General features: G+C 43.0%; 1 protein-coding gene across 1 annotated transcript in view; it reads right to left on the reverse strand.

Moving 5' to 3' along the window:
* The window catches only part of HMCN2 (hemicentin 2), a 153,582-nt gene extending 130,542 nt beyond the window's left edge, over positions 1-23,040 (reverse strand). The window contains exon 1 of the mRNA XM_069986836.1: positions 22,806-23,040. Within this exon, the coding sequence (XP_069842937.1) occupies positions 22,806-23,040 (235 nt within the window). The remainder of the gene's footprint in view (positions 1-22,805) is intronic.
* Between the last annotated feature and the right edge of the window lie 3,324 nt (positions 23,041-26,364).

Genomic DNA, 26,364 nt, shown 5'->3' on the forward strand with positions numbered 1-26,364 from the left:
CATCTATAATGGGGGGGGAGAGGGGGCATCTATAAGGGGAGGGGGTATCTATAAGGGGGGAGAAGAGGGGGCATCTATAATGGGGGGGAGAGGGGGGCATCTATAATGGGGGTAGAGGGGGTCATCCATAAGGGGAGGGGGTATCTATAAGGGGGGGAGAAGAGGGGGCATCTATAATGGGGGGGAGGAGGGGGCATCTATAATGGGGGTAGAGGGGGTCATCTATAAAAGGAGGGGGTCATCTATAAGGGGAGGGGGCCATCTATAAGTGTAGGGCAAACTGGCTGCAGACACTGGGAGATAGATATATGCACAATTATTATTATTATCAGGGCCCCTCAGGTGTCTGTATTGTAGGGGGTCACTTGCATTAGTCACTAGGTGAGAGATATATCTATCTATATACACATCTTGTGGGGGGTCACTATGGCTGCAGTCAGAAGTCTAGCTCAGTATGTATAGACTGTTGCAAGCTTTTAAAGGGAACCTGTCTCCCCCGGTGACGGGGTGACAAGCTCCCAACCCCCCGTTAGAACCCCCTATACTCACCTCATCGCGCCGGGTCCCGCTTCTGAAGATGGTCAGGTCACGGAGATCTCAGCCGCTGCAGCCCGACGCGCGCTGAGAGATGAGTCCAACGCTCATAGAGAATGACGGAGCGCTGGACTCTCCCATCATTCTCTATGAGCGTTGGACTCATCTCTCAGCGCACGCCGGGCTGCAGCGGCTGAGATCTCCGTGACCCCGACCATCTTCAGAAGCGGGGTGAAGATGAGGTGAGTATAGGGGGTTCTAACGGGGGGTTGGGAGCCTGTCACCCCGGTACGGGGGTCGACAGGTTCCCTTTAAGTTCAAGTTCAGAAGAGTAAGCCTCATTAAAAGGCTAGCCAAGTGCAGCTGAAGTACTGAGTCAGACTGGATATGGTTGTCAAGTTGCAAGTTTCCATGTTGAACGTTTTCAAACTAAGAAAAGAAAGAATCTAAAGGAGGAGGAGGCTGCCGCGGCCTCTGCACACAGTAAGTCCCATTTAACATAACATTAATTTTACATGGTTTAAAATGTTGGCGACCAAATATTCTATTTGGCGCCTAAATTTTTCAGGTTAGGAGCCAATGGCTCCCAGGTAAATTTTTTAGTCTGGAGCCCTGCCATATTATTACTATTATACACCGCCCATATTATTACTATTATACACCGCCCATATTATTACTATTATACAGCCCCATATTATTACTATTATACAGCCCCATATTATTACTATTATACAGCCCCATATTATTACTATTATACACCGCCCATATTATTACTATTATACAGCCCATATTATTACTATTATACACCGCCCATATTATTACTATTATACAGCCCCATATTATTACTATTATACACCGCCCATATTATTACTATTATACACCGCCCATATTATTACTATTATACAGCCCATATTATTACTATTATACACCGCCCATATTATTACTATTATACACCGCCCATATTATTACTATTATACACAGCCCATATTATTACTATTATACAGCCCCATATTATTACTATTATACAGCCCCATATTATTACTATTATACACCGCCCATATTATTACTATTATACAGCCCATATTATTACTATTATACAGCCCCATATTATTACTATTATACACCGCCCATATTATTACTATTATACAGCCCCATATTATTACTATTATACCCCGCCCATATTATTACTATTATACAGCCCATATTATTACTATTATACAGCCCATATTATTACTATTATACACCGCCCATATTATTACTATTATACAGCCCATATTATTACTATTATACACCGCCCATATTATTACTATTATACACCGCCCATATTATTACTATTATACACCGCCCATATTATTACTATTATACAGCCCATATTATTACTATTATACAGCCCATATTATTACTATTATACACCGCCCATATTATTACTATTATACACCGCCTATATTATTACTATTATACAGCCCATATTATTACTATTATACAGCCCCATATTATTACTATTATACAGCCCCATATTATTACTATTATACACCGCCCATATTATTACTATTATACACCGCCTATATTATTACTATTATACAGCCCATATTATTACTATTATACACCGCCCATATTATTACTATTATACACCGCCCATATTATTACTATTATACAGCCCATATTATTACTATTATACACCGCCCATATTATTACTATTATACAGCCCATATTATTACTATTATACACCGCCCATATTATTACTATTATACACCGCCCATATTATTACTATTATACAGCCCATATTATTACTATTATACAGCCCCATATTATTACTATTATACAGCCCCATATTATTACTATTATACAGCCCCATATTATTACTATTATACAGCCCCATATTATTACTATTATACAGCCCCATATTATTACTATTATACACCGCCCATATTATTACTATTATACACCGCCCATATTATTACTATTATACAGCCCATATTATTACTATTATACACCGCCCATATTATTACTATTATACACCGCCCATATTATTACTATTATACAGCCCATATTATTACTATTATACAGCCCCATATTATTACTATTATACAGCCCCATATTATTACTATTATACACCGCCCATATTATTACTATTATACAGCCCATATTATTACTATTATACACCGCCCATATTATTACTATTATACAGCCCCCATATTATTACTATTATACACCGCCCATATTATTACTATTATACAGCCCCATATTATTACTATTATACACCGCCTATATTATTACTATTATACAGCCCCATATTATTACTATTATACACCTCCCATATTATTACTATTATACACCGCCCATATTATTACTATTATACAGCCCCATATTATTACTATTATACAGCCCCATATTATTACTATTATACAGCCCCATATTATTACTATTATACAGCCCCATATTATTACTATTATACAGCCCCATATTATTACTATTATACAGCCCATATTATTACTATTATACACCACCCATATTATTACTATTATACAGCCCATATTATTACTATTATACAGCCCCATATTATTACTATTATACACCACCCATATTATTACTATTATACAGCCCATATTATTACTATTATACAGCCCCATATTATTACTATTATACACCACCCATATTATTACTATTATACAGCCCCATATTATTACTATTATACAGCCCATATTATTACTATTATACACCGCCCATATTATTACTATTATACAGCCCATATTATTACTATTATACACCACCCATATTATTACTATTATACAGCCCATATTATTACTATTATACACCACCCATATTATTACTATTATACACCGCCTATATTATTACTATTATACAGCCCATATTATTACTATTATACACCGCCCATATTATTACTATTATACAGCCCATATTATTACTATTATACAGCCCCATATTATTACTATTATACACCGCCCATATTATTACTATTATACAGCCCATATTATTACTATTATACACCGCCCATATTATTACTATTATACACCGCCCATATTATTACTATTATACACCTCCCATATTATTATTATTATACAGCCCCATATTATTACTATTATACACCGCCCATATTATTACTATTATACAGCCCCATATTATTACTATTATACAGCCCCATATTATTACTATTATACAGCCCCATATTATTACTATTATACAGCCCCATATTATTACTATTATACAGCCCCATATTATTACTATTATACAGCCCCATATTATTACTATTATACAGCCCATATTATTACTATTATACACCGCCCATATTATTACTATTATACACCGCCCATATTATTACTATTATACACCGCCCATATTATTACTATTATACAGCCCCATATTATTACTATTATACACCGCCTATATTATTACTATTATACAGCCCCATAATATTACTATTATACACCTCCCATATTATTACTATTATACAGCCCCATATTATTACTATTATACAGCCCCATATTATTACTATTATACAGCCCCATATTATTACTATTATACAGCCCCATATTATTACTATTATACAGCCCCATATTATTACTATTATACACCGCCCATATTATTACTATTATACAGCCCCATATTATTACTATTATACACCACCCATATTATTACTATTATACAGCCCCATATTATTACTATTATACAGCCCCATATTATTACTATTATACAGCCCCATATTATTACTATTATACAGCCCATATTATTACTATTATACAGCCCCATATTATTACTATTATACACCACCCATATTATTACTATTATACAGCCCCATATTATTACTATTATACAGCCCATATTATTACTATTATACACCACCCATATTATTACTATTATACAGCCCATATTATTACTATTATACACCACCCATATTATTACTATTATACACCGCCTATATTATTACTATTATACACCGCCCATATTATTACTATTATACAGCCCATATTATTACTATTATACACCGCCCATATTATTACTATTATACACCACCCATATTATTACTATTATACAGCCCCATATTATTATTATTATACACAGCCCATATTATTACTATTATACACCGCCCATATTATTACTATTATACAGCCCCATATTATTACTATTATACAGCCCATATTATTACTATTATACAGCCCATATTATTACTATTATACACCGCCCATATTATTACTATTATACACCACCTATATTATTACTATTATACACCACCCATATTATTACTATTATACAGCCCATATTATTACTATTATACAGCCCCATATTATTACTATTATACACCGCCTATATTATTACTATTATACAGCCCCGTATTATTACTATTATACACCGCCCATATTATTACTATTATACACCGCCCATATTATTACTATTATACAGCCCATATTATTACTATTATACAGCCCCATATTATTACTATTATACAGCCCCATATTATTACTATTATACAGCCCATATTATTACTATTATACAGCCCCATATTATTACTATTATACACCGCCCATATTATTACTATTATACAGCCCATATTATTACTATTATACAGCCCCATATTATTACTATTATACAGCCCCATATTATTACTATTATACAGCCCCATATTATTACTATTATACAGCCTATATTATTACTATTATACACCGCCCATATTATTACTATTATACAGCCCCATATTATTACTATTATACAGCCCCATATTATTACTATTATACAGCCCCATATTATTACTATTATACAGCCCATATTATTACTATTATACAGCCCCATATTATTACTATTATACACCGCCCATATTATTACTATTATACAGCCCATATTATTACTATTATACACCGCCCATATTATTACTATTATACAGCCCCATATTATTACTATTATACACCGCCCATATTATTACTATTATACAGCCCATATTATTACTATTATACACCGCCCATATTATTACTATTATACAGCCCATATTATTACTATTATACAGCCCCATATTATTACTATTATACAGCCCCATATTATTACTATTATACAGCCCCATATTATTACTATTATACACCGCCCATATTATTACTATTATACACCGCCCATATTATTACTATTATACACCGCCCATATTATTACTATTATACACCGCCCATATTATTACTATTATACACCGCCCATATTATTACTATTATACACCGCCCATATTATTACTATTATACAGCCCATATTATTACTATTATACAGCCCCATATTATTACTATTATACAGCCCATATTATTACTATTATACAGCCCCATATTATTACTATTATACAGCCCCATATTATTACTATTATACAGCCCCATATTATTACTATTATACACCGCCCATATTATTACTATTATACACCGCCTATATTATTACTATTATACACCGCCCATATTATTACTATTATACAGCCCATATTATTACTATTATACAGCCTATATTATTACTATTATACACCGCCCATATTATTACTATTATACACCGCCTATATTATTACTATTATACACCGCCCATATTATTACTATTATACAGCCCATATTATTACTATTATACACCACCCATATTATTACTATTATACACCGCCTATATTATTACTATTATACACCGCCTATATTATTACTATTATACACAGCCCATATTATTACTATTATACAGCCCCATATTATTACTATTATACAGCCCCATATTATTACTATTATACACCGCCCATATTATTACTATTATACACCGCCCATATTATTACTATTATACACCGCCCATATTATTACTATTATACAGCCCCATATTATTACTATTATACACCGCCCATATTATTACTATTATACACCGCCCATATTATTACTATTATAAGGTGCCCTCAATAGAAGCATATAATGTCAGGCCAGTACCATAGGATTCCCTTCATGTATATGTCCTGGACTTTCCGCTGTGTATACACCAGGAGATTATCTTCATTTTAAGATTTATTATGTATTTTTGGGTATATTTCACCTGCAGTATATGAAGGAGATCTCTTAGGCCCTGTTCACACTGCGCTTCCTCCACAAGAATCCAGTGCCAGTAAAACCACATTTGTATGGAGGTTTACATATATGCCATAAACATGAGGCAGCCGCAGCCATCATGGACCTCCCATCCCCTGCTCTGCCTGTGTAAGAGTACCTGTATCAGGAGGACCCAGGGAAACAACCTTCACCTCAGCAGCACAGGCCAAAGTGAGTGCTGCTGACCAATCAGAGGGCCTCCTATGGGTGACTGACAGGAGAGGAGGACGAGCTTGTATGTGAGGAGAAGTCACTGTGAATGGAGGAGAGGAGGGAAAGAGCAAAAGTGATGGAGGAAACATGAGGTGAGACCAGTGAGGAGACAGGAAGATAGTGACAGGCAGCCATGATATATATTACCTCATAGATTATACCAGTGAGGAGACAGGAGGATAGTGAGAGGGCGGCCATGATATCACCTCATAGACTATACCTGTGAGGAGACAGGAGGATAGTGAGAGGGCGGCCATGATATCACCTCATAGACTATACCTGTGAGGAGACAGGAGGATAGTGAGAGGGCGGCCATGATATCACCTCATAGATTATACCTGTGAGGTGGCAGGAGGATAGTGACAGGGCGGCCATGATATATATTACCTCATAGACTATACCTGTGAGGAGACAGGAGGATAGTGACAGGCAGCCATGATATATATTACCTCATAGATTATACCAGTGAGGAGACAGGAGGATAGTGACAGGGCAGCCATTATATATATTACCTCATAGATTATACCTGTGAGGAGACAGGAGGATAGTGAGAGGGCGGCCATGATATCACCTCATAGACTATACCTGTGAGGAGACAGGAGGATAGTGACAGAGCAGCCATGATATATATTACCTCATAGACTATACCTGTGAGGAGACAGGAGGATAGTGACAGGCAGCCATGATATATATTACCTCATAGATTATACCTGTGAGGAGACAGGAGGATAGTGACAGGCAGCCATGATATATATTACCTCATAGACTATACCTGTGAGGAGACAGGAGGATAGTGACAGGGCTGCCATGATATATCACCTCAGAGACTTTACCTTAGAGGAGACAGGAGGATAGTGACAGGGCAGTCATATATTACCTCATAGATTATACCTGTGAGGAGACAGGAGGCTAGTAACAGGGCAGCCATGATATATTACCTCATAGATTATACCTGTGAGGAGACAGGTGGCTAGTAACAGGGCAGCCATGATATTACCATGATATCACCTCATAGACTACACGGTCCAGGGCCGCCGATAGGGCAGTACAACCGGTACTGCCGTATAGGGCCCGGACCCTAAGAGACATGGGGGGGGGGGCCCGCCGGACGCCCCTCCTCCCCCCCCCGCTACGCTAGGGGGGCCCGCACGGCCCCCCTTGCCACCTGTTTTTGAGCATCCCGAGAAGCTGCGGCCGCGCAGCTTCTCGGGATGCACTGATCGCTTTGATGTTCCGCCCGCACAGTGAGCAGGCGGAACATTAAAGCGATCAGAATACAGGAGAAGGACCTGTCAGCGTCCTCCTCCTGTATTCTCTCCCATAGGCTGCCGGCACTTCATACCAGCAGCCTATGGGAGGCCGGGACGTGACCTCTCCGGCAGGCGTGAGGATGTGACGTCATCACGTCTGCCGGAAGTCCCGTCCCTGCGGCTCGCAAGATGGAGCCCGAAGAGGAGGAAGAGCTGCTGCCTGCACAGCGCGGATTAGGTGAGTAGGATGTTTGTTTTTTTTGGGGCACCTCTGGGGGCATTATTAGTGTATGGGGGCACCTCTGGGGGCATTATTAGTGTATGGGGGCACCTCTGGGGGCATTATTAGTGTATGGGGGCACCTCTGGGGGCATTATTATCTCATGGGGGCACCTCTGGGGGCATTATTAGTTCATGGGGGGCACCTCTGGGGGCATTATTAGTTCATGGGGGGCACCTCTGGGGGCATTATTAGTATATGGGGGCACCTCTGGGGGCATTATTAGTATATGGGGGCACCTCTGGGGGCATTATTAGCTCATGGGGGCACCTCTGGGGGCATTATTAGTTCATGGGGGGCACCTCTGGGGGCATTATTAGTTCATGGGGGGCACCTCTGGGGGCATTATTAGTTCATGGGGGGCACCTCTGGGGGCATTATTATCTCATGGGGGCACCTCTGGGGGCATTATTAGTTCATGGAGGGCACCTCTGGGGGCATTATTAGTATATGGGGGCACCTCTGGGGGCATTATTAGTATATGGGGGCACCTCTGGGGGCATTATTAGCTCATGGGGGCACCTCTGGGGGCATTATTAGTTCATGGGGGGCACCTCTGGGGGCATTATTAGTTCATGGGGGGCACCTCTGGGGGCATTATTAGTATATGGGGGCACCTCTGGGGGCATTATTAGCTCATGGGGGCACCTCTGGGGGCATTATTAGCTCATGGGGGCACCTCTGGGGGCATTATTAGTTCATGAGGGGCACCTCTGGGGGCATTATTAGTGTATGGGGGCACCTCTGGGGGCATTATTAGTGTATGGGGGCACCTCTGGGGGCATTATTATCTCATGGGGGCACCTCTGGGGGCATTATTAGTGTATGGGGGCACCTCTGGGGGCATTATTAGTGTATGGGGGCACCTCTGGGGGCATTATTAGTGTATGGGGGCACCTCTGGGGGCATTATTAGTATATGGGGGCACCTCTGGGGGCATTATTATCTCATGGGGGCACCTCTGGGGGCATTATTAGCTCATGGGGGCACCTCTGGGGGCATTATTAGTTCATGGGGGGCACCTCTGGGGGCATTATTAGTGTATGGGGGCACCTCTGGGGGCATTATTAGTGTATGGGGGCACCTCTGGGGGCATTATTAGTGTATGGGGGCACCTCTGGGGGCATTATTAGTATATGGGGGCACCTCTGGGGGCATTATTATCTATGGGGGCACCTCTGGGGGCATTATTAGTTCATGGGGGGCACCTCTGGGGGCATTATTAGTATATGGGGGCACCTCTGGGGGCATTATTAGTGTATGGGGGCACCTCTGGGGGCATTATTAGTATATGGGGGCACCTCTGGGGGCATTATTATCTCATGGGGGCATCTCTGGGGGCATTATTAGTTCATGGGGGGCACCTCTGGGGGCATTATTAGTATATGGGGGCACCTCTGGGGGCATTATTAGTATATGGGGGCACCTCTGGGGGCATTATTAGCTCATGGGGGCACCTCTGGGGGCATTATCTCATGGGGGCACCTCTGGGGGCATTATTAGTTCATGGGGGGCACCTCTGGGGGCATTATTAGTGTATGGGGGCACCTCTGAGGGCATTATTAGTGTATGGGGGCACCTCTGGGGGCATTATTAGTGTATGGGGGCACCTCTGGGGGCATTATTAGTATATGGGGGCACCTCTGGGGGCATTATTAGTATATGGGGGCATTATTAGTGTATGGGGGCACCTCTGGGGGCATTATTAGTATATGGGGGCACCTCTGGGGGCATTATTAGTTCATGGGGGCACCTCCGGGGGCATTATTAGTATATGGGGGCACCTCTGGGGGCATTATTAGTTCATGGGGGCACCTCTGGGGGCATTATTAGTATATGGGGGCACCTCGGGGGGCATTATTATTTCATGGGGGCACCTCTGGGGGCATTATTAGTATATGGGGGCACCTCTGGGGGCATTATTAGCTCATGGGGGCACATCTGGGGGCATTATTAGTATATGGGGGCACCTCTGGGGGCATTATTAGTATATGGGGGCACCTCTGGGGGCATTATTAGTATATGGGGGCACCTCTGGGGGCATTATTAGTATATGGGGGCACCTCTGGGGGCATTATTAGCTCATGGGGGCACCTCTGAGGGCATTATTAGTATATGGGGGCACCTCTGGGGGCATTATTAGTTCATGGGGGCACCTCTGGGGGCATTATTAACTCATGGGGGCATCTCTGGGGGCATTATTAGTGTATGGGGGTACCTCTAGGGGCATTATTAGTTCATGGGGGCCACCTCTGGGGGCATTATTTCATGGGGGCACCTCTGGGGGCATTATTAGCTCATGGGGGTACCTCTGGGGGCATTATTAGTTCATGGGGGCCACCTCTAGGGGCATTATTAGCTCATGGGGGTACCTCTGGGGGCATTATTAGTTCATGGGGGCCACCTCTAGGGGCATTATTAGCTCATGGGGGCACAGCAGGGAATCCTACATACAGGGGGCACAGCAGGGAATCCTACATACAGGGGGCACAGCAGGGGATCCTACATACAGGGGGCACAGCAGGGAATCCTACATACAGGGGGCATCCCACATTCCTACTCGCTTTACTGCACATAACACCAAACAGCGCAGTTACTATGGGAGCCTACAGGAGGGAGAAAGGGAAGGAAGTTGCTAGAAATGTGCGGAGCCTAAATTGTTTGTCTCGCAGGTTCTGAAAAGATGAAACATATCTGGAAGGAATCATCCTGGAGGTCTGGGCCGGATGGAGAGGAAAAGGGAAAGTGACGCCTCAGATCAAAGAAGACGTCACCTGTGAGTCACTGTATGACGGTTTTCTTATTTTGTAGAACATCATTTAGTAGGGGCGCCCCGAGGTGACAGCTACTACATTATCTGTACTCAAGAGATATCACTGTGTTATCTGTGCTGTTACATAGGACTGCAGGTGACATCTACATTATCTGTACTCAGAGGGATATCACTGTGTTACCTGTGCTGTTACATAGGACTGCAGGTGACATCTACATTATCTGTACTCAGAGGGATATCACTGTGTTATCTGTGCTGTTACATAGGACTGCAGGTGACATCTACTACATGATCTGTACTCAGAGATACCACTGTGTTATGTGGTGTTACATAGGACTGCAGGTGATATCAGGTGATTTCTCCAGGTTGCAGAAGTTCAAACTTTATTGTGCCCTGGTGTGCTGGTGTCTGTATACATGTGTGCTGGTGTCTGTATGTGTGTATACATGTGTGCTGGTGTCTGTATGTGTGTATACATGTGTGCTGGTGTCTGTATGTGTGTATACATGTGTGCTGGTGTCTGTATACATGTGTGCTGGTGTCTGTATACATGTGTGCTGGTGTCTGTATACATGTGTGCTGGTGTCTGTATACATGTGTGCTGGTGTCTGTGTGTGAGATCAATTCTAGAGAACTGGCTCATATATCCCATTTTCCCCAGTGGCTTAAAATGTAACCTCTGTTATACAGTTATAAAATTGTAGAACCTAAATGTGAACAAGGTGCAATTCAAATAGACACTTGCTTGTATAGCTGTCTCTTGTGCTCTGTATGCAGTGCATTATATTCACCCCTGCAACGTACAATTTATAGCGTGTCTACAAGCCCAGCGGGGCTCATTATGATGGAGACTATAACTTATACAAGAGTGGGGTAGGGGTTCCCCTGTATTCAGAATGCTGTTGAGTGCTCGGCAATGCCCCGTCTGGGATTATTGAATTTCGAGGGTCTATGCAGAGCAGGATAAAGACACCTCTGCTGCACAAACAGGATCTCCTAGAAAGCGTTCTCACTGCCATGTATTCCCTATCACTGGCTTGGGTGAGCTAAACTAGTCTGCCTGGGGGGGGGTGTGATTTGTATATGCTCACTAACATGGAACAGCCTCATTATATTAGCCTTATCAACATATTCTATGTTAGTGAGCATACCGGGGGGGGGGGGGGGATATTGGTGAACATATACAAAACAAACAGCCCCCCAGACCCACGAAATTCAATAACCCCAGACGGGGCATTGCCTAGTACTCAACAGCATTCTGAATACAGGGGAACCCCTACCCCACTCTTGTATAAGTTTTAGTCTCCATCATAATGAGCCCCGCTGGGCTTGTAGACACGCTATAAATTGTACGTTGCAGGGGTGGATATAATGCACTGCATACAGAGCACAAGAGGCAGCTATACAAGTAAGTGTCTGTATGGTGACATTTAAATTGCACCTTGTTCACATTTAGTTTCTACAATTTTATAACTGTATAACAGAGGTTACATTTTAAGCCACTGGGGAAAATGGGGTATATGAGCCAGTTCTCTAGAATTGATCTGAACCAAATTATACCTCCCAGCAAGGCGTGGGGCCAACACACTATTTTTTTTTTATTAAAGTGGGGGGCCCAGACACTTTGGTTGTATGGGGCCCCGAAATTCCTGATGGCGGCCCTGACTACACCTATACTGACCAATACATTATATATATACAGACACCATTATACTTGTACTGACAAATACATTATGTACTTATGTAGTCTCTCACTATGTGTTTTCTTTCTCTTCTTACACCTTGGTGTCTCACTCTAGTGTCTCAGGTTAGGACAGGAGGCCGCTATTCCTTACTCCAACCACTAGATGTCACACTCTCACAGCACAGCTGCAGATAACACTAGCTCTAGCTACACACACACTTTCTCTTTTCAGGGCCCTATTCCACGGGACGATTATCGTTCAGATTATCGTTAAGTCGTTTGAATCTAAGCGATAATCGTTCGGTTAAATAGCAGTTAACGATTAACGACCGAACGAGAAATCGTTTAATAAAACCTGGACCTATTTTTATTGTTGCTTGTTCGCAAATCGTTAGCATTGAATAAGACGTCAGTCGGAGTAGTGACAAACGCAATAGCGACGACAAGACGACAGCAAGAACGATCATAAATAACGATTATCGTTCTATGTAAATAGGTGAACAATTTCAGGTCTTTCGCAAAAGCGGTCGTTTGGATCGTTTATCGTTAACGATTATGCGAACGATGATCGTCCCGTGGAGTAGGGCCCTTAGTCTGCACTTCCTTGAGGTATTTATTCTGGTTTAATAGTGATTAAATTCCATATCGTACAGGGACCTCGCTGGGCATGCGCACACAGCTCTTCAGGCAAGCCCCGGCCGGATTTCATTGGCTGCTCCACTCCGGGCTTCCTAGCAGCCAAAATCAGACCCTGCTGAACCCCTGACCCTAATCCAAATGTTTAGTTTTAGGGTTAGGGTTGGGGGTCAGCTTAGGGTTTCTACCAACATATTACTCAACTGACCCCCTGCCCACAAAACAACCCTAACCCTCGAGGTTGGTGCTAATCAGGAAGGTTAAGGTTGAGGCTGTGGGGAGAGTTAGAACATAAGAAATCAGTGGGACGTAACCCTAATCCAACTCTAACCCTAAAACTAAATGCTCGGATTAGAGTCAGGGGTCCGGAAGGGTGTGATTTTGCCTGCTAGGAAGCCTGGAGTAGAGCAGCCAATGAAATCCAACCGGGGCAGGGCTTGCCTGGAGAGCTGAGTGCACGCACCCAGGGAGGTCCCTGTATGGTACGGGATTTAGATACTACCATTCTGGTATCAGAGACAGAAGAGAGCAGACCTGTTTCTTACAGCTAGTTACCCAACCACTATGGGTTACAAGACTAGACCCCTTGGGAACCAGAGACAAGGGAGTCTTCACCCTTGCCTAAGCTGTGGATTTACTTGCTATAACAAGTCCACCACCTTAGCGAAAGGGACGGATAACTCAAGACGAGCTGCAGTAGAGCACAGGGCCAGCAAGCCTCTCTCTACGACAGGACCCTCCTATCTGCTCCCTGACACCTGTTACTGTTTTATCACTCACCTACTTCACTGTTGGATCAGTATTATTGATTTTTGCACTAAGTACCTGAGCACTGTTTGTCACTATTTTGCACTACGTACCTAAGCACTGTTTGTGAAAATTTTTGACCTTTTCTAAGTAAAGTTTTAAAGTTGCTTAACCTCTTAAGGACGCATGACGTATCGGTACATCATGCGTCTGCAAAAGGTGTTCAGAGCGGGGCCGCGCAATCCCTGGTGCCGTGTGTAGCCCGGGACCGCGGCTATTAAGTAATTAAGTAATCGGAGGCAGCTGTCAAAGTTGACAGCTGCATCCGATTAATGTATGCAGGCGTCCCTGGTGTCTAGTGGCGGAAATCGCCCCCCCGGGACAGCGATCTCCGTGTCAGTTACCTGCTGGGATCTTCGCCAAAATGGCGCTGATCCCGGCTCGGCCCTTGGTTGTTTTCGGCTGTAGCAGCCGAAAGCAATCAATTGCCTATCTCATCGATCTATGCTGTATCACTATATACAGCATAAATCAATGAGAGATCAGAGTTAGAGATGAGCGAACCAGCCGGATTTCTGGTTTGTATGATTCAGAAATCTCGGCAGCTGACTCCCGCTGCCTTCTCCCTCTGTGCAGTGGGTGGATACATCGTAAAGAACGCCTGGAAAACTGGGATACAGCCATTGGCATTGTATCGTTTCTTACGATGTATCCACCCGCTGCACGGAGGGAGCAGGCAGCGGGAGTCAATACAAACCAGAAATCCGGCTGGTTCGCTCATCTCTAATCAGAGTGCATATGCTAGAAGTCCCCCAGGGGGAATAACCCTAACCCCAGGGGGGCTTCTAGTATATGTGTAAAAAAAAAGAAGAAAAAGTGTTGTTAATAAAAAGCCCCTCCCCTAATAAAAGTTTGAATCACCCCCTTTTTCCCAGGTTATAAATAAAAATAAATAAATAAACATGTTTGCTATTGCCGCGTGCGTAATCGCCCAAACTATTAATTAATCACATTTCTGATCTCGCACGGTAAACGGCGTAAGCGCAAAAATATCCCAAAGTGCAAAATTGTGCATTTTTGGTCGCATCAAATCCAGAAAAAATGTAATAAAAAGCGATCAAAAAGACGTATATGGGCAATCAAGGTACCAACAGAAAGATCACATCATGGCGCAAAAAATGACACCTCGCACAGCCCCATAGACCAAAGGATAAAAGCGCTATAAGCCTGGGAATGGAGCGATTTTAAGGAACATTTGTTAACAATGGTTTGAATTTTTTACAGGCCATCAGATACAATGAAAGTTATACATGTTACATATCGTTTTTATCGGAACGACTTGAGGAACATGCATAACAAGTCAGTTTTACCCCAGGGAGAATGGTGGAAAAACAAATCCCCCCCAAATAAACAAAATGCGTTTTTTTTGTTTAAATTCACCACGCATTGAATTTTTTCCTGGTTTTGCAGTGTACCTTATGCAAAAATTCAGCCCGTCATTGCAAAATACAATTAGTGACGCAAAAAATAAGGGCTCATGTGGGTCTCTAGGTGGAAAAATGCAACTGCTATGGCCTTTTAAACACAAGGAGGAAAAAATGGCTCCGTCCTTAAGAGGTTAAAGTGGGACTCTGTCTTCTGTGCCGCCACACTTGCACCTCACCTTAGTTTTAACCAAAGTACGGTTGCCGTGTGTCAGGGGGTGGGTGTTACCACTCCTGGCCACCGTGACAAGAAGCCTCCAAAACACCAGAACCAAACAGCAGGTTTAACATTGGTTCCAGCAACCCAGACCAAGGCACATACAGATACCATTATACCTATACTGATCAATACAATATATACATACAGACACCATCATACAAGTACTGGTCAATACATGATATACATACAGAGACCATTATACCTACACCAACCAATTAAAGCGATAGCTGCATTTTAAATCTGGACAATGAGCCCTGCACTGTTCCCGCCCAACATCCCTGCCTACTTGCTTCGGACAGCCCTAGGCAGCTGCGGACAACCAGGAGGACGTTCCCTGCTATAGTATAGGTGGTACACAAAACACGGACAGACAAACAAACACAATAGATCAGTGTGGACAGACCGGGTCAGCAAAGTCGGGCAGTAAAAGTACAAAATCAGATCCTAAATAATAGTCAGAGCCAGCCAGAAAGATCGAGGCAGGCTGCAAACAGGGAAGGTCAGGGAACAAAAACCAAAAGGTCAGAACCAGATATATAGAACAGACAATAGCAGGCAGAGACTAGCTCAATAACCAGCAAGGAGTATACAGACTGGGAGTGTTATATAGGAGGCCAGGGGTCTGGTCCAGAATACAATTGGACCATCCCCCTGATCTCCAACTACAGGGACCTGACAACAAAACACATCACTGGCAGGAAGACCTGCCCGTCACAGAAAGAACAAAAACAAGATTAACCATGAAGTTACCAGATAGAACTCAGCAGGTGAAGTCGGGTGTGTCCATGAAACCAAGCGAGCAGACAAATTAAACCAGTGTTCAGACACTGCAAAACAAAATACAGAAACAGAACAAATTCAAGAAAATCAGCACCTTCTAGGCCGCACAGCACGAGCCGAGGGGCGCATCAAGCTCCGCAAAGATACAGTTCTGACACAGGGCTTCCAAAACATTTTGTTCTTGGGCCTCACCAGGTGATGAATGTTGATGTCACCAACAAAAACATACTACTATGCAGTGCCAGATACTGCCATGTAGAGTACATCATATCCCAGAGAAGTGCCAAATCAGAACCATAGTGCAGAAGTAAGTACTGCTCCATCAGCATAACCCAACACCACACTGTACAAATACATACTGCTCCACCTGTATAACCCAACACCATGCTGCACAAATAAATACTGCTCCACCTGTATAACCTAAGGGCCCTATTCCACCGGACGATTATCGTTCAGATTATCGTTAAATTGTTCGAATCTAAACGATAATCGTTCGGTTGAAATGCAGTTAACGATTAACGACCGAATGACAAATCGTTGATCGCTTTATAAGACCTGGACCTATTTTTATTATTGCTCGTTCGCATAACGTTCGCAAATCGTTCGCATTTTATAAAACATCGTTCGGTCGTTTGCAATAGATACGAACACAATAGCGAAGAAAAAACAATCGCAATTACGATCATAAGTAACGATTATCGTTCCATGGAAATGAGTGAACGTTTTCAGGTCTTTCGCAATAGCGGTCGTTTGAGATCGTTAATCGTTAATGATTATGCGAACGATAATCGTCCGGTGGAATAGGGCCCTAACATCGCACTGCACCAATTCATACTGCTCTACCTGTATAATCCAACATCACACTGAACCAATATATACTGCTCCACTTGTATAATCCAACACCTCAATACACCAATACATACTGCTCCACTTGTATATGCCAACACTACGTTACACCAATAAATACTTCTGAACCTGTATATCCCAACATTACCCTGCACAAATAAATACATCTCCACCTGTTTAACCAAATAACACAACACTGGACCATACATTCTGCTCCACCTGTATAACTTAACATCAGACTGCACAATATATATTTCTCCACACTGCACCAATGAATAATGCTCCACTCGTATAACCCAAAAGTTATCCAAAGAGTTCATGAAAAACATGCTTTACCTCCTCAATGGAGCATTTTTATATGACAAGGCACAAGGTCCTATTAGCCTGAGAATTTTTTGTATTTGCCAATTGTCAATTAAACAATGCCAATAAACAATCACTTCTGAGTGTTCACTGATCACTTTGCCCAAAATATTGCTGCCACAATGGTTGTACTGAACAGTCTTCTTAATACTGAACAGACAACCCACACACCATGTATAATCTGCCGATGACTGCTCAATTACTTATTAGACGAGCAGATATGTGAACGATCAATGATCGAATATGAAAGATCAGCGACAAGCTAATGATTTATCATTCAATCACAACATGTGACTACAAACGCTACTTGTTTTATACAACTATTGATTTGCAAGGCAGTCATAGTATTTTTTTATTTTGCAGGAGAAGATTTACAGAAATTATTTTACAGAATCTGAACAGAGCACATTTTTCCTTTTTCTTTCAATCTGGACAAAGCTGAAAACTGTGACTATTCCCTGTCATGTCAGGACAAGGTAAGCTTGTTTACTTCACTTAACTACATATACACCTATAAATCTGCATCTGCTAAAAGCTGTGACACATTGTAAATCACATTACTTTTAGTACTCACTATTCTGCTGGTGGCGTCACTGTGTACATACATTATATTACTGATCCTGAGTTACATAATGTATTATACTCCAGAGCTGCACTCACTATTCTACTGGTGGGGTCACTGTGTACATACATTACTGATCCTGAGTTACATCCTGTATTATACTCCAGAGCTGCACTCACTATTCTGCTGGTGGGGTCACTGTGTACATACATTACATTACTGATCCGGAGTTACATCCTGTATTATACTCCAGAGCTGCAGTCACTATTCTGCTGGTGGGGTCACTGTGTACATACATTACTGATCCTGAGTTACATCATGTATTATACTCCAGAGCTGCACTCACTATTCTGCTGGTGGGGTCACTGTGTACATACATTACATTACTGATCCTGAGTTACATCATGTATTATACTCCAGAGCTGCACTCACTATTCTGCTGGTGGGGTCACTGTGTACATACATTACATTACTGATCCGGAGTTCCATCCTGTATTATACTCCAGAGCTGCACTCACTATTCTGCTGGTGGGGTCACTGTGTACATACATTTCATTACTTAGGATCTTATTACATAGGCCGATGGCGGCCTGATCAATACTGTAAACGAGTGCCCATCTGCTATATTGGTGTTTGATTACTGGGTCTATTACATGTCCCGATAATCTCCTGCGCTCTGCCTCCTCCCTGGTCCTGCACACTGCAGCTTCAGAGCGGCCTGCCTGAGCTGATAGGCCATTTAGCCAATCACTGGTCGGGACCGCTGCCAGTGATTGGCTGAGCGCCCTGTCAGCTCAGACAGGCCACTCTAATGCTGCAGTGTGCAGGACCAGGGAGAAGGCAGGGCGCAGGAGAAGGCTGGGAGCATGGATAGGTAATGTACACTTTTTGTAGAATCGTCAGCCATTGGCCGTGCATCGCTACGTGTAATTGCCTGGACGGCGCCTCTTGATTTTAGGTCAGGGCAGTCCTGACCACTAGGCACAGTTCTGCACATCCTGCTCTGGGATTGCCCACTGGGGCATTTTGTCACATGGTACCAGGAACAGCCACCACACAAAGTGACAGAGCTGAATTATTGTATTATTTTCAAATGATGCTGGCTTTGTATCCCTGTCGGGCAGAGACTGGACTCTGTACTTTAGGCAACCAATGCAAACCTGTATTTACATTTCTACATTTCTGTCCCTCTGCTTGCTTATACGGCCTCCTGAAGGGCCCGATGCCCATTGTACCTCCATCTGTAAGATATGGCATCTATTCTGTCTCTTAACAATAAAAAAGTTTTGGAAAAAAATAAATAAAAAAGAAGTGACAGAGCTTGCCCGACCACTGGGACTCTGAAGGTGCCAGGAGTCCACTACTGATCTTATATTGGTGATCTGATATAAGGATATGTCATCAATATCAAAGTCTAAAAACATTCCTGAAAGTGACACTGTCTCCCCCTTTTTGCATTCTGACTCTACACAGGTGTAAAGGGTAAATTGTGCAGTTTTCATACCTTATTTTATATCATACGTCATGGTGATGGTTCCTGAAAAAATCGATCTTTTATCATCTGGGGATTGTGCTAACTGGGCGGATCTTTGCCGCCCACATCACCACCGTAGCCCCGCCCCTCTGTGACGCCATCGCTCCTAGGCCCCTTGGTGTGAGCCAACCTAGTGGAGGTGGGGCCTAGACCTTTAGGCCGGCCCCTTCCAATGGCCACTGAGGGGGGTGGGGCCTATGCACCGATGCCGTCACAGAGGGACGGGGCTAGCCGTGAAGCCTTGCCAGGTGGCACAATCCACAGATGATAAAAGATGACTTTTTACTGGAACAAGCACCATGACGTATGATATAAAATAAGGTATGAAAACTGCAAAATTTACCATTGACACCAAGATGCAAAAAGGGGGCGACAGTGCCACTTTAAAAGCTAGAAAGTCTGAACACTATGCTGAAATATGTTCCCCACCCTGACACATTGTAACAAGGAGAGGACACAGATTTGTGTGGCTGATGCAGAGATCATGACAATGGAAGTCAGACACCTGGTACGTTGCATTTACTCGGAAGGACTGGAAAACCCCTTCAACAATTTACCAGATGAAAATGACTCCAGGATTACTGTATAAGTGTTCCATAAATGTCTCTCTTGGACTTTTATAAACCTTTGGACGTCTTGTAGCTTGGGAATTGAGACGTCAGCTGTAGCTTGTACGTGGCCTGTATTGTTAGGACAGAATAGCACTGAATAGGTGTAAGCAGCATGAATGAGCCGGTGTAAATATTGTGTCCTCTCAGCAGTGTCACTACTCAAACAGCAGCATCCTCCAGCCCCCAGAGATAAAGGGACCCAGCCGTGTCAAAGGAACAAACAGGGAGTGACAAAACACACACACAATCAGCCGCGTTTGATCTGGACACACTGTATCACACTGAGATGATAGCGGCACATCATGGGGCACAAGTGTGAAAATGCAGATGTGGGTGTGGTGGAACACATTTGTTGTTTGCCCACTTCTATGGAGGTTTATTTATGCAGGTTTGTGCTTTGGAAAACTGGCCCAAATTGCTTACATTGAAATTCCAAAAGATCTTGTTGCTGGGACACCTGAATATAACATATAGGAATGCAGGAGGATTCCTCATATCCACCTTGTAAATCCATCACCACTGCCTGAGCCTTGTTTCAGATGAAAGTAAGGCTACATTCACATGTTCTGTCATTTTTCAGGGCCGTATATTATGGCCGCAATTTGTAGTTTGCGGTCTGAAAAAATGCATCTGTAATGCATCCATATTTATCTTTTTTTTTTTTGCGGGTCCGTAAAAGTGGAACGTACCGGCAGAAACATCCATAACGTCTGCAAAAAAATGGATCCTATAGACTTCTTTTGGTGTGTCCATGCTGCCATAACGGTCCACACAAGGGCATAGCAGTAGTTCTTACAGCATGGATTAAAGTTAGCGTGTCTCGTCCAATAGAAATCAATAGGCCTTAAATTTATCAGTAATTGCGGATTTGTGATTACAGACAAACTTATGATGCTTTTACACGGAACGATTATCGTTTGAATTTTTGCGATAACGATCGCATTTGAGCGATAATCGGCTCCTGTAAACACAGCAAACGATCAAACGACGAGCGAGAAATCGTTCATTTTGATCTTTCAACAAGTTCTCAAATCATCGTTGGTCGTTCGCAAAAAAATCGCAGATCGCTTTGTGTAAACAGTCTTTCACCGATTTACCCTATGTGTGAGATGGGCTGAAGCGATCTTAAACAATTGCAATACCGATTTTTTAAAACGATCTATCGTTCTGTCTAAACGCTGATTGTTATAAAAAAACACATTGTTACTTCAAAATTGTTAAACGACCGATTGGGCGAATTACGCTCCGCGTAAAAAGACCATTAAGGAATGTGTGAACGTAGCCCAATATAGTGCACAGACATTGCTGGTAGTCTGTGTCTGTGGTTGGGAATATAGATTATCACATTATAAATATTAATAAAATGCTGATATGGGAGTATGGGATATGTGGAGCATGGGAAACTAGATGACCCAACAGGCACCAAAAATTACCCCAATAACACAACAGCAAGGTGGATATTCCTACTGACACTATTGTACTATGAGGCACTCAGAAGCAGAGAACGGAGACTTTCGCATTTAGGATTGACAACGTTAGTAAGAGCTTAGCTAGTATTTGAGTCCATAGGTCCAAGGACTGTCTACAGGCAGAAGGTTGTTTGAGGTTATAGGCCATTTCGATGTGTCGAAAATTACAATGTTCCATTTATTGACGATTATATACAATATACGATTTCCCTAAACTGGACACAGATGCTCTCTGATGATCTGGCTGATACAGTGTAAAATCCGCACCAATCATCCGCACTGACTGCTCATAGGCAGCCAAAAGTTACACTTCCAACAACTTGTCGGACGTCCTGAAGAGTGTGCGTCACTGGCTGGTCCTTATCGCTACTCGTGGATCATCTTACAGTGCTATAAAGATTCTATAGTAGTCAATTCTGATTGGAGCAATCTACCATGAGAAACAAATATAGTGGGATGTACACACATGTATGCTCTGTACTGAGAGTTTCCTCATCTTCATCACTTGTTCTACAGATGTTGGACATCATTGCAGCTAAAGACTATGTGCAGTATATAAGCCATATATACAGTCACTATGATAGTTTACACAAGTAGTAAAGTTTTAAGGTGAAGCAGCAACCTGTGTCTGTCAATCTGGTGCAAAGTTACAACCTATAAAACTCTATGTTCAGATTGGTAGAACTCCAGAGGTGATGTGGGATATTGCCCGGGAAGCCGCCCATCTTACCTGGGTCATGGAATGGGACTAGTACATAGCTGCTGATGGCTTTGGTCCTGCGAATCAAAGTGCGTTCCAAAATCCGGTTGGCTCCTTCAATCACTTGTCTGAGGTCATCATACATAGAGCCAGTCACATCAAAGACGAAGGCTAAAGAAGGGGCAGCATTTTCCTGAGGGTCTTCAGAGCTCACCTGGGCCAAGACAAAGGTGAGCAGTAAAAGGTACAGACCTCCTGAGGCCATTGCCCCAAATGTGCCCAGATGCTGTGGGGCAGAGAAGGTCCTTGCAGTGCGATGTCCTTATGTGTGCCCAGGCTTCTGTAGAGCTGCAGCATACAGTACATGTCCCAGGCTATGCGATGCTTTCTCTTGCAGCCTGAGAGCAGCTTTATAGGAGAAACCTGCCCCCACTGCTTCTTCTTACAAACTTTTGGAAAGAGAAGCTCAGCCCCTTACAGCAAACAAAGAGACCCCTCCCTGCCTCCTGCACAGAGCTGGCCCAGAAGAAGCCAATGTCTCTGGATACCTGAGAGGGGGTGAGTTAGGAACATGCCCCTCACCCTGAGAGGGCATCTGGGCTCCTGCTCATTTTCTTACCATTCTTTAAACCTTCCAAGCACTGAGCCTTCCATCAGACACTGTATATCCACAGACAAAGCTGCAGTAAATGACGACACAGAATGATGAAAATCTATGCAAAAACAAATGTCAGGAAAAAGACGATAAAACGACAGGGTCTATTGCATAAAATCACATTTGGGGAAATGCTGAATAAAAGAAATAAAGCTCTTTGTAGAGCTGCTATAATGCAGTGTCGGATTGCACTGTGGATTAGGCCTGTGATGCGGCAGGTTTAGTGTGATAGTAATGTACATACGTCCGGCAATAATCTGCTTGATGGGAATCACTAAGCATCGAGATGAATAGAAGCTGTCACATAAAAACTGGAGGAGCTTTATAGAAAGTGACACAGACCGTGCCCCAGATCACATTCAGCTGATTGTAAATAAAATCCACTCCGACGTGATCTTGTCAGGATTCATCTCAGCCCGATTCGTCCAGTCCCAGTGTTTCCTTCTCCAAAATGGATTTGGTGTAACTTCTCTCACTATAGGAAAACATAGAGGTTACAGAAGCCTGGAATTATTGACCAAATGTTGGAGGCCCTGGAGTGTGTCTGTACAATCCAGTCTTCCCCAAAACTGTGGTTCTACAGCTGCTGCAAAACTACAACTCCCATCAGACCCTTAACTGCCAGGATATGCTGGGAGAAGTAGTTTTACAACACCTGGAGAACCACAGCTTGGGGAACACTACTATAATCCAACCCGCTTTACCATCTATCATTGTAACCTTGACTTCAACATTTAGTTTATAGATACTCTGGTACAGGGGTAGGGAAACAGCTGTGGCAAAACTACAACTTCCATGCTTTGGCTGTCCATGCATGATGGGAGTTGTTTTGCAACAGCTGGAGAGGCAAGGTTTCCTCCCCCTGCTCTATAAGGACTGAGGGGATGGTGCGTCCCCTTGAGGAGACCATCATACTGGCATATAGAGTCTTATAAGCCTTGCAATGCTTATGGGAAAAAGTGTGCAAACAGTGCTGAGCGAACTTCATGAAAATGTCCGATTCAGCAACTTCCCAAACCCAAACGTTCTCCCCGTGTCTGGAGATGTTGGATGCAGCTCTAGAGAGTCCTGGAAAACCTGGATACAGCCATAGGCTATAGGTTGTATCCATGTTTTCCAGGCAGTCCTTGGGCTGCCTCCACCATCCCCAGACACAAGGAGTTACATCCTGAGGGCTCGGAGAATATGCTGAACCAGGACACTTTCATGAAGTTTGCTCAACACTATATGCAAAGTAGCTCTCCTCTAGGAGAACAGAGCCTGCTCCTCACTGCCACCTATTGGAGGGGATACTCCGAAAAATGCAGCCTGTATCAAAGTGCGATGGATAAATAATGGACAGATGGTATAGTGTTTAACTATAATCCAAAAGGCCATACAGCCTGTGCTTAACATAGAATTTACATTTAACGAAATTAATAAAGACGCCAGACAGAATCTCTGCCAAAAGGAAGGGCGCCCCTGTATATAGAGCTTCTGTCTCTGACTAGTCCCAATTATTTCTCAAAGCACTAAAAGCCCCCCCCCCAATCTGATGATGTCGGTGGCGGTGGCATAGTGTTCTCACCTCCCCCACACTGCGCTGTCATTCACACTGTACCTGTATAATCACAGAGCCGCGCACACTCACGCTATGACGGCTTTTGTGCCTTCTTGCATCTATTACAGGCTTGAAAAGTGAGTAGGCTTCACAGTAGGAAGGTTTATTGGTGTCTGATTATTCACATTATACATAATTAGAACCTTATTTGTATTAACAGACTTGTAGTCTTTGTAGTTTAGGTAAACTGAGTTATTATAACTTAGATCAGTATTCCCATCCTGCTGAAAACTACAACTCCCAGCATGCCCTGACACCTTGCAGCTGCTTTATCTATAGCAGTGTTCCCCAACCTGTGGCTCTCCAGCTATTGTACAACTACAACTCCCAGCATGCCCTGACACCTTGCAGCTGCTTTATCTCTAGCAGTGTTCCCCAACCTGTGGTTATGTGGGCATGCTGAGGGAGAGCTGCAGGTTGGGGAGTTCTGCAGCCTAGTACTAGGGAATCTCCAACTCATATTCAGCAGGAGCCATTGTAACCTATTCATACACATGATGCACACATGGCTGATGGTCTCCAGATGTGTTCCTTCACAGTGTTGTGATTTGTGTGTGCGATGAATGGTGAAAATTGTCATAAAGAGTCTTTTTACCTGCATGTGGGTTACAGAGGTCACATTACAGGAACCGCCAGGCCCTGAACCCAATGTCACCACTTCTAATCTTACAGCTTTACATTTACACAATGGGGGCAGGGAATTATTTCCAGGGACAGCGTCCTGGTGAGCATCTAAAGCTGGAGTCTGGAGTATGGCTGCCTTCCCTAACACTTCTAATACAAGCATCCCGACTGAAGAAGATGGCATCAGGCCACCCCCAAAGGCTATGATCATACACTGTGATATCTATATGAAGCATGTCATGAGCGCAGAGCAGCTACCCCCTAGGGACATGACACTATACTCCCGGTATACACGCACAACACAGGTTTACAACCCTCTATATGAGACATAGGAAGTGCGGCCATGACTAAGTAGATGAGCAGCATCAGCCCAGGGCTTCCCTCTAAACAGTACTCATTCACTAGAGAGCAACCAGATTCCACCTTTCATTTTTGAAGAAAATCTGCGAGGAATGGAATCTGATTGGTTGCCAGGGGTAACTAATGGTGCGTTTATGCGGGCAGATTTATCTGACAGATTTTTGAAGCCAAAGCCAGGCACAGACCATAAACAGGGAACGGGTCATAAAGGAAAGACTGAGATTTCTCCTCTTTTCAAATTCATTCCTGGTTTTGGCTTCCAAAATCTGTCAGATAAATCTGCCTGTGTAAACGCACCATTAGCCTTTACACTAGTTTGATAAATCTACCACATTGTGTTTTGTTTTTTT

Source organism: Dendropsophus ebraccatus, chromosome 10, assembly GCF_027789765.1.
Source record: "Dendropsophus ebraccatus isolate aDenEbr1 chromosome 10, aDenEbr1.pat, whole genome shotgun sequence".
In the NCBI taxonomy this organism is placed as follows: domain Eukaryota; kingdom Metazoa; phylum Chordata; class Amphibia; order Anura; family Hylidae; genus Dendropsophus; species Dendropsophus ebraccatus.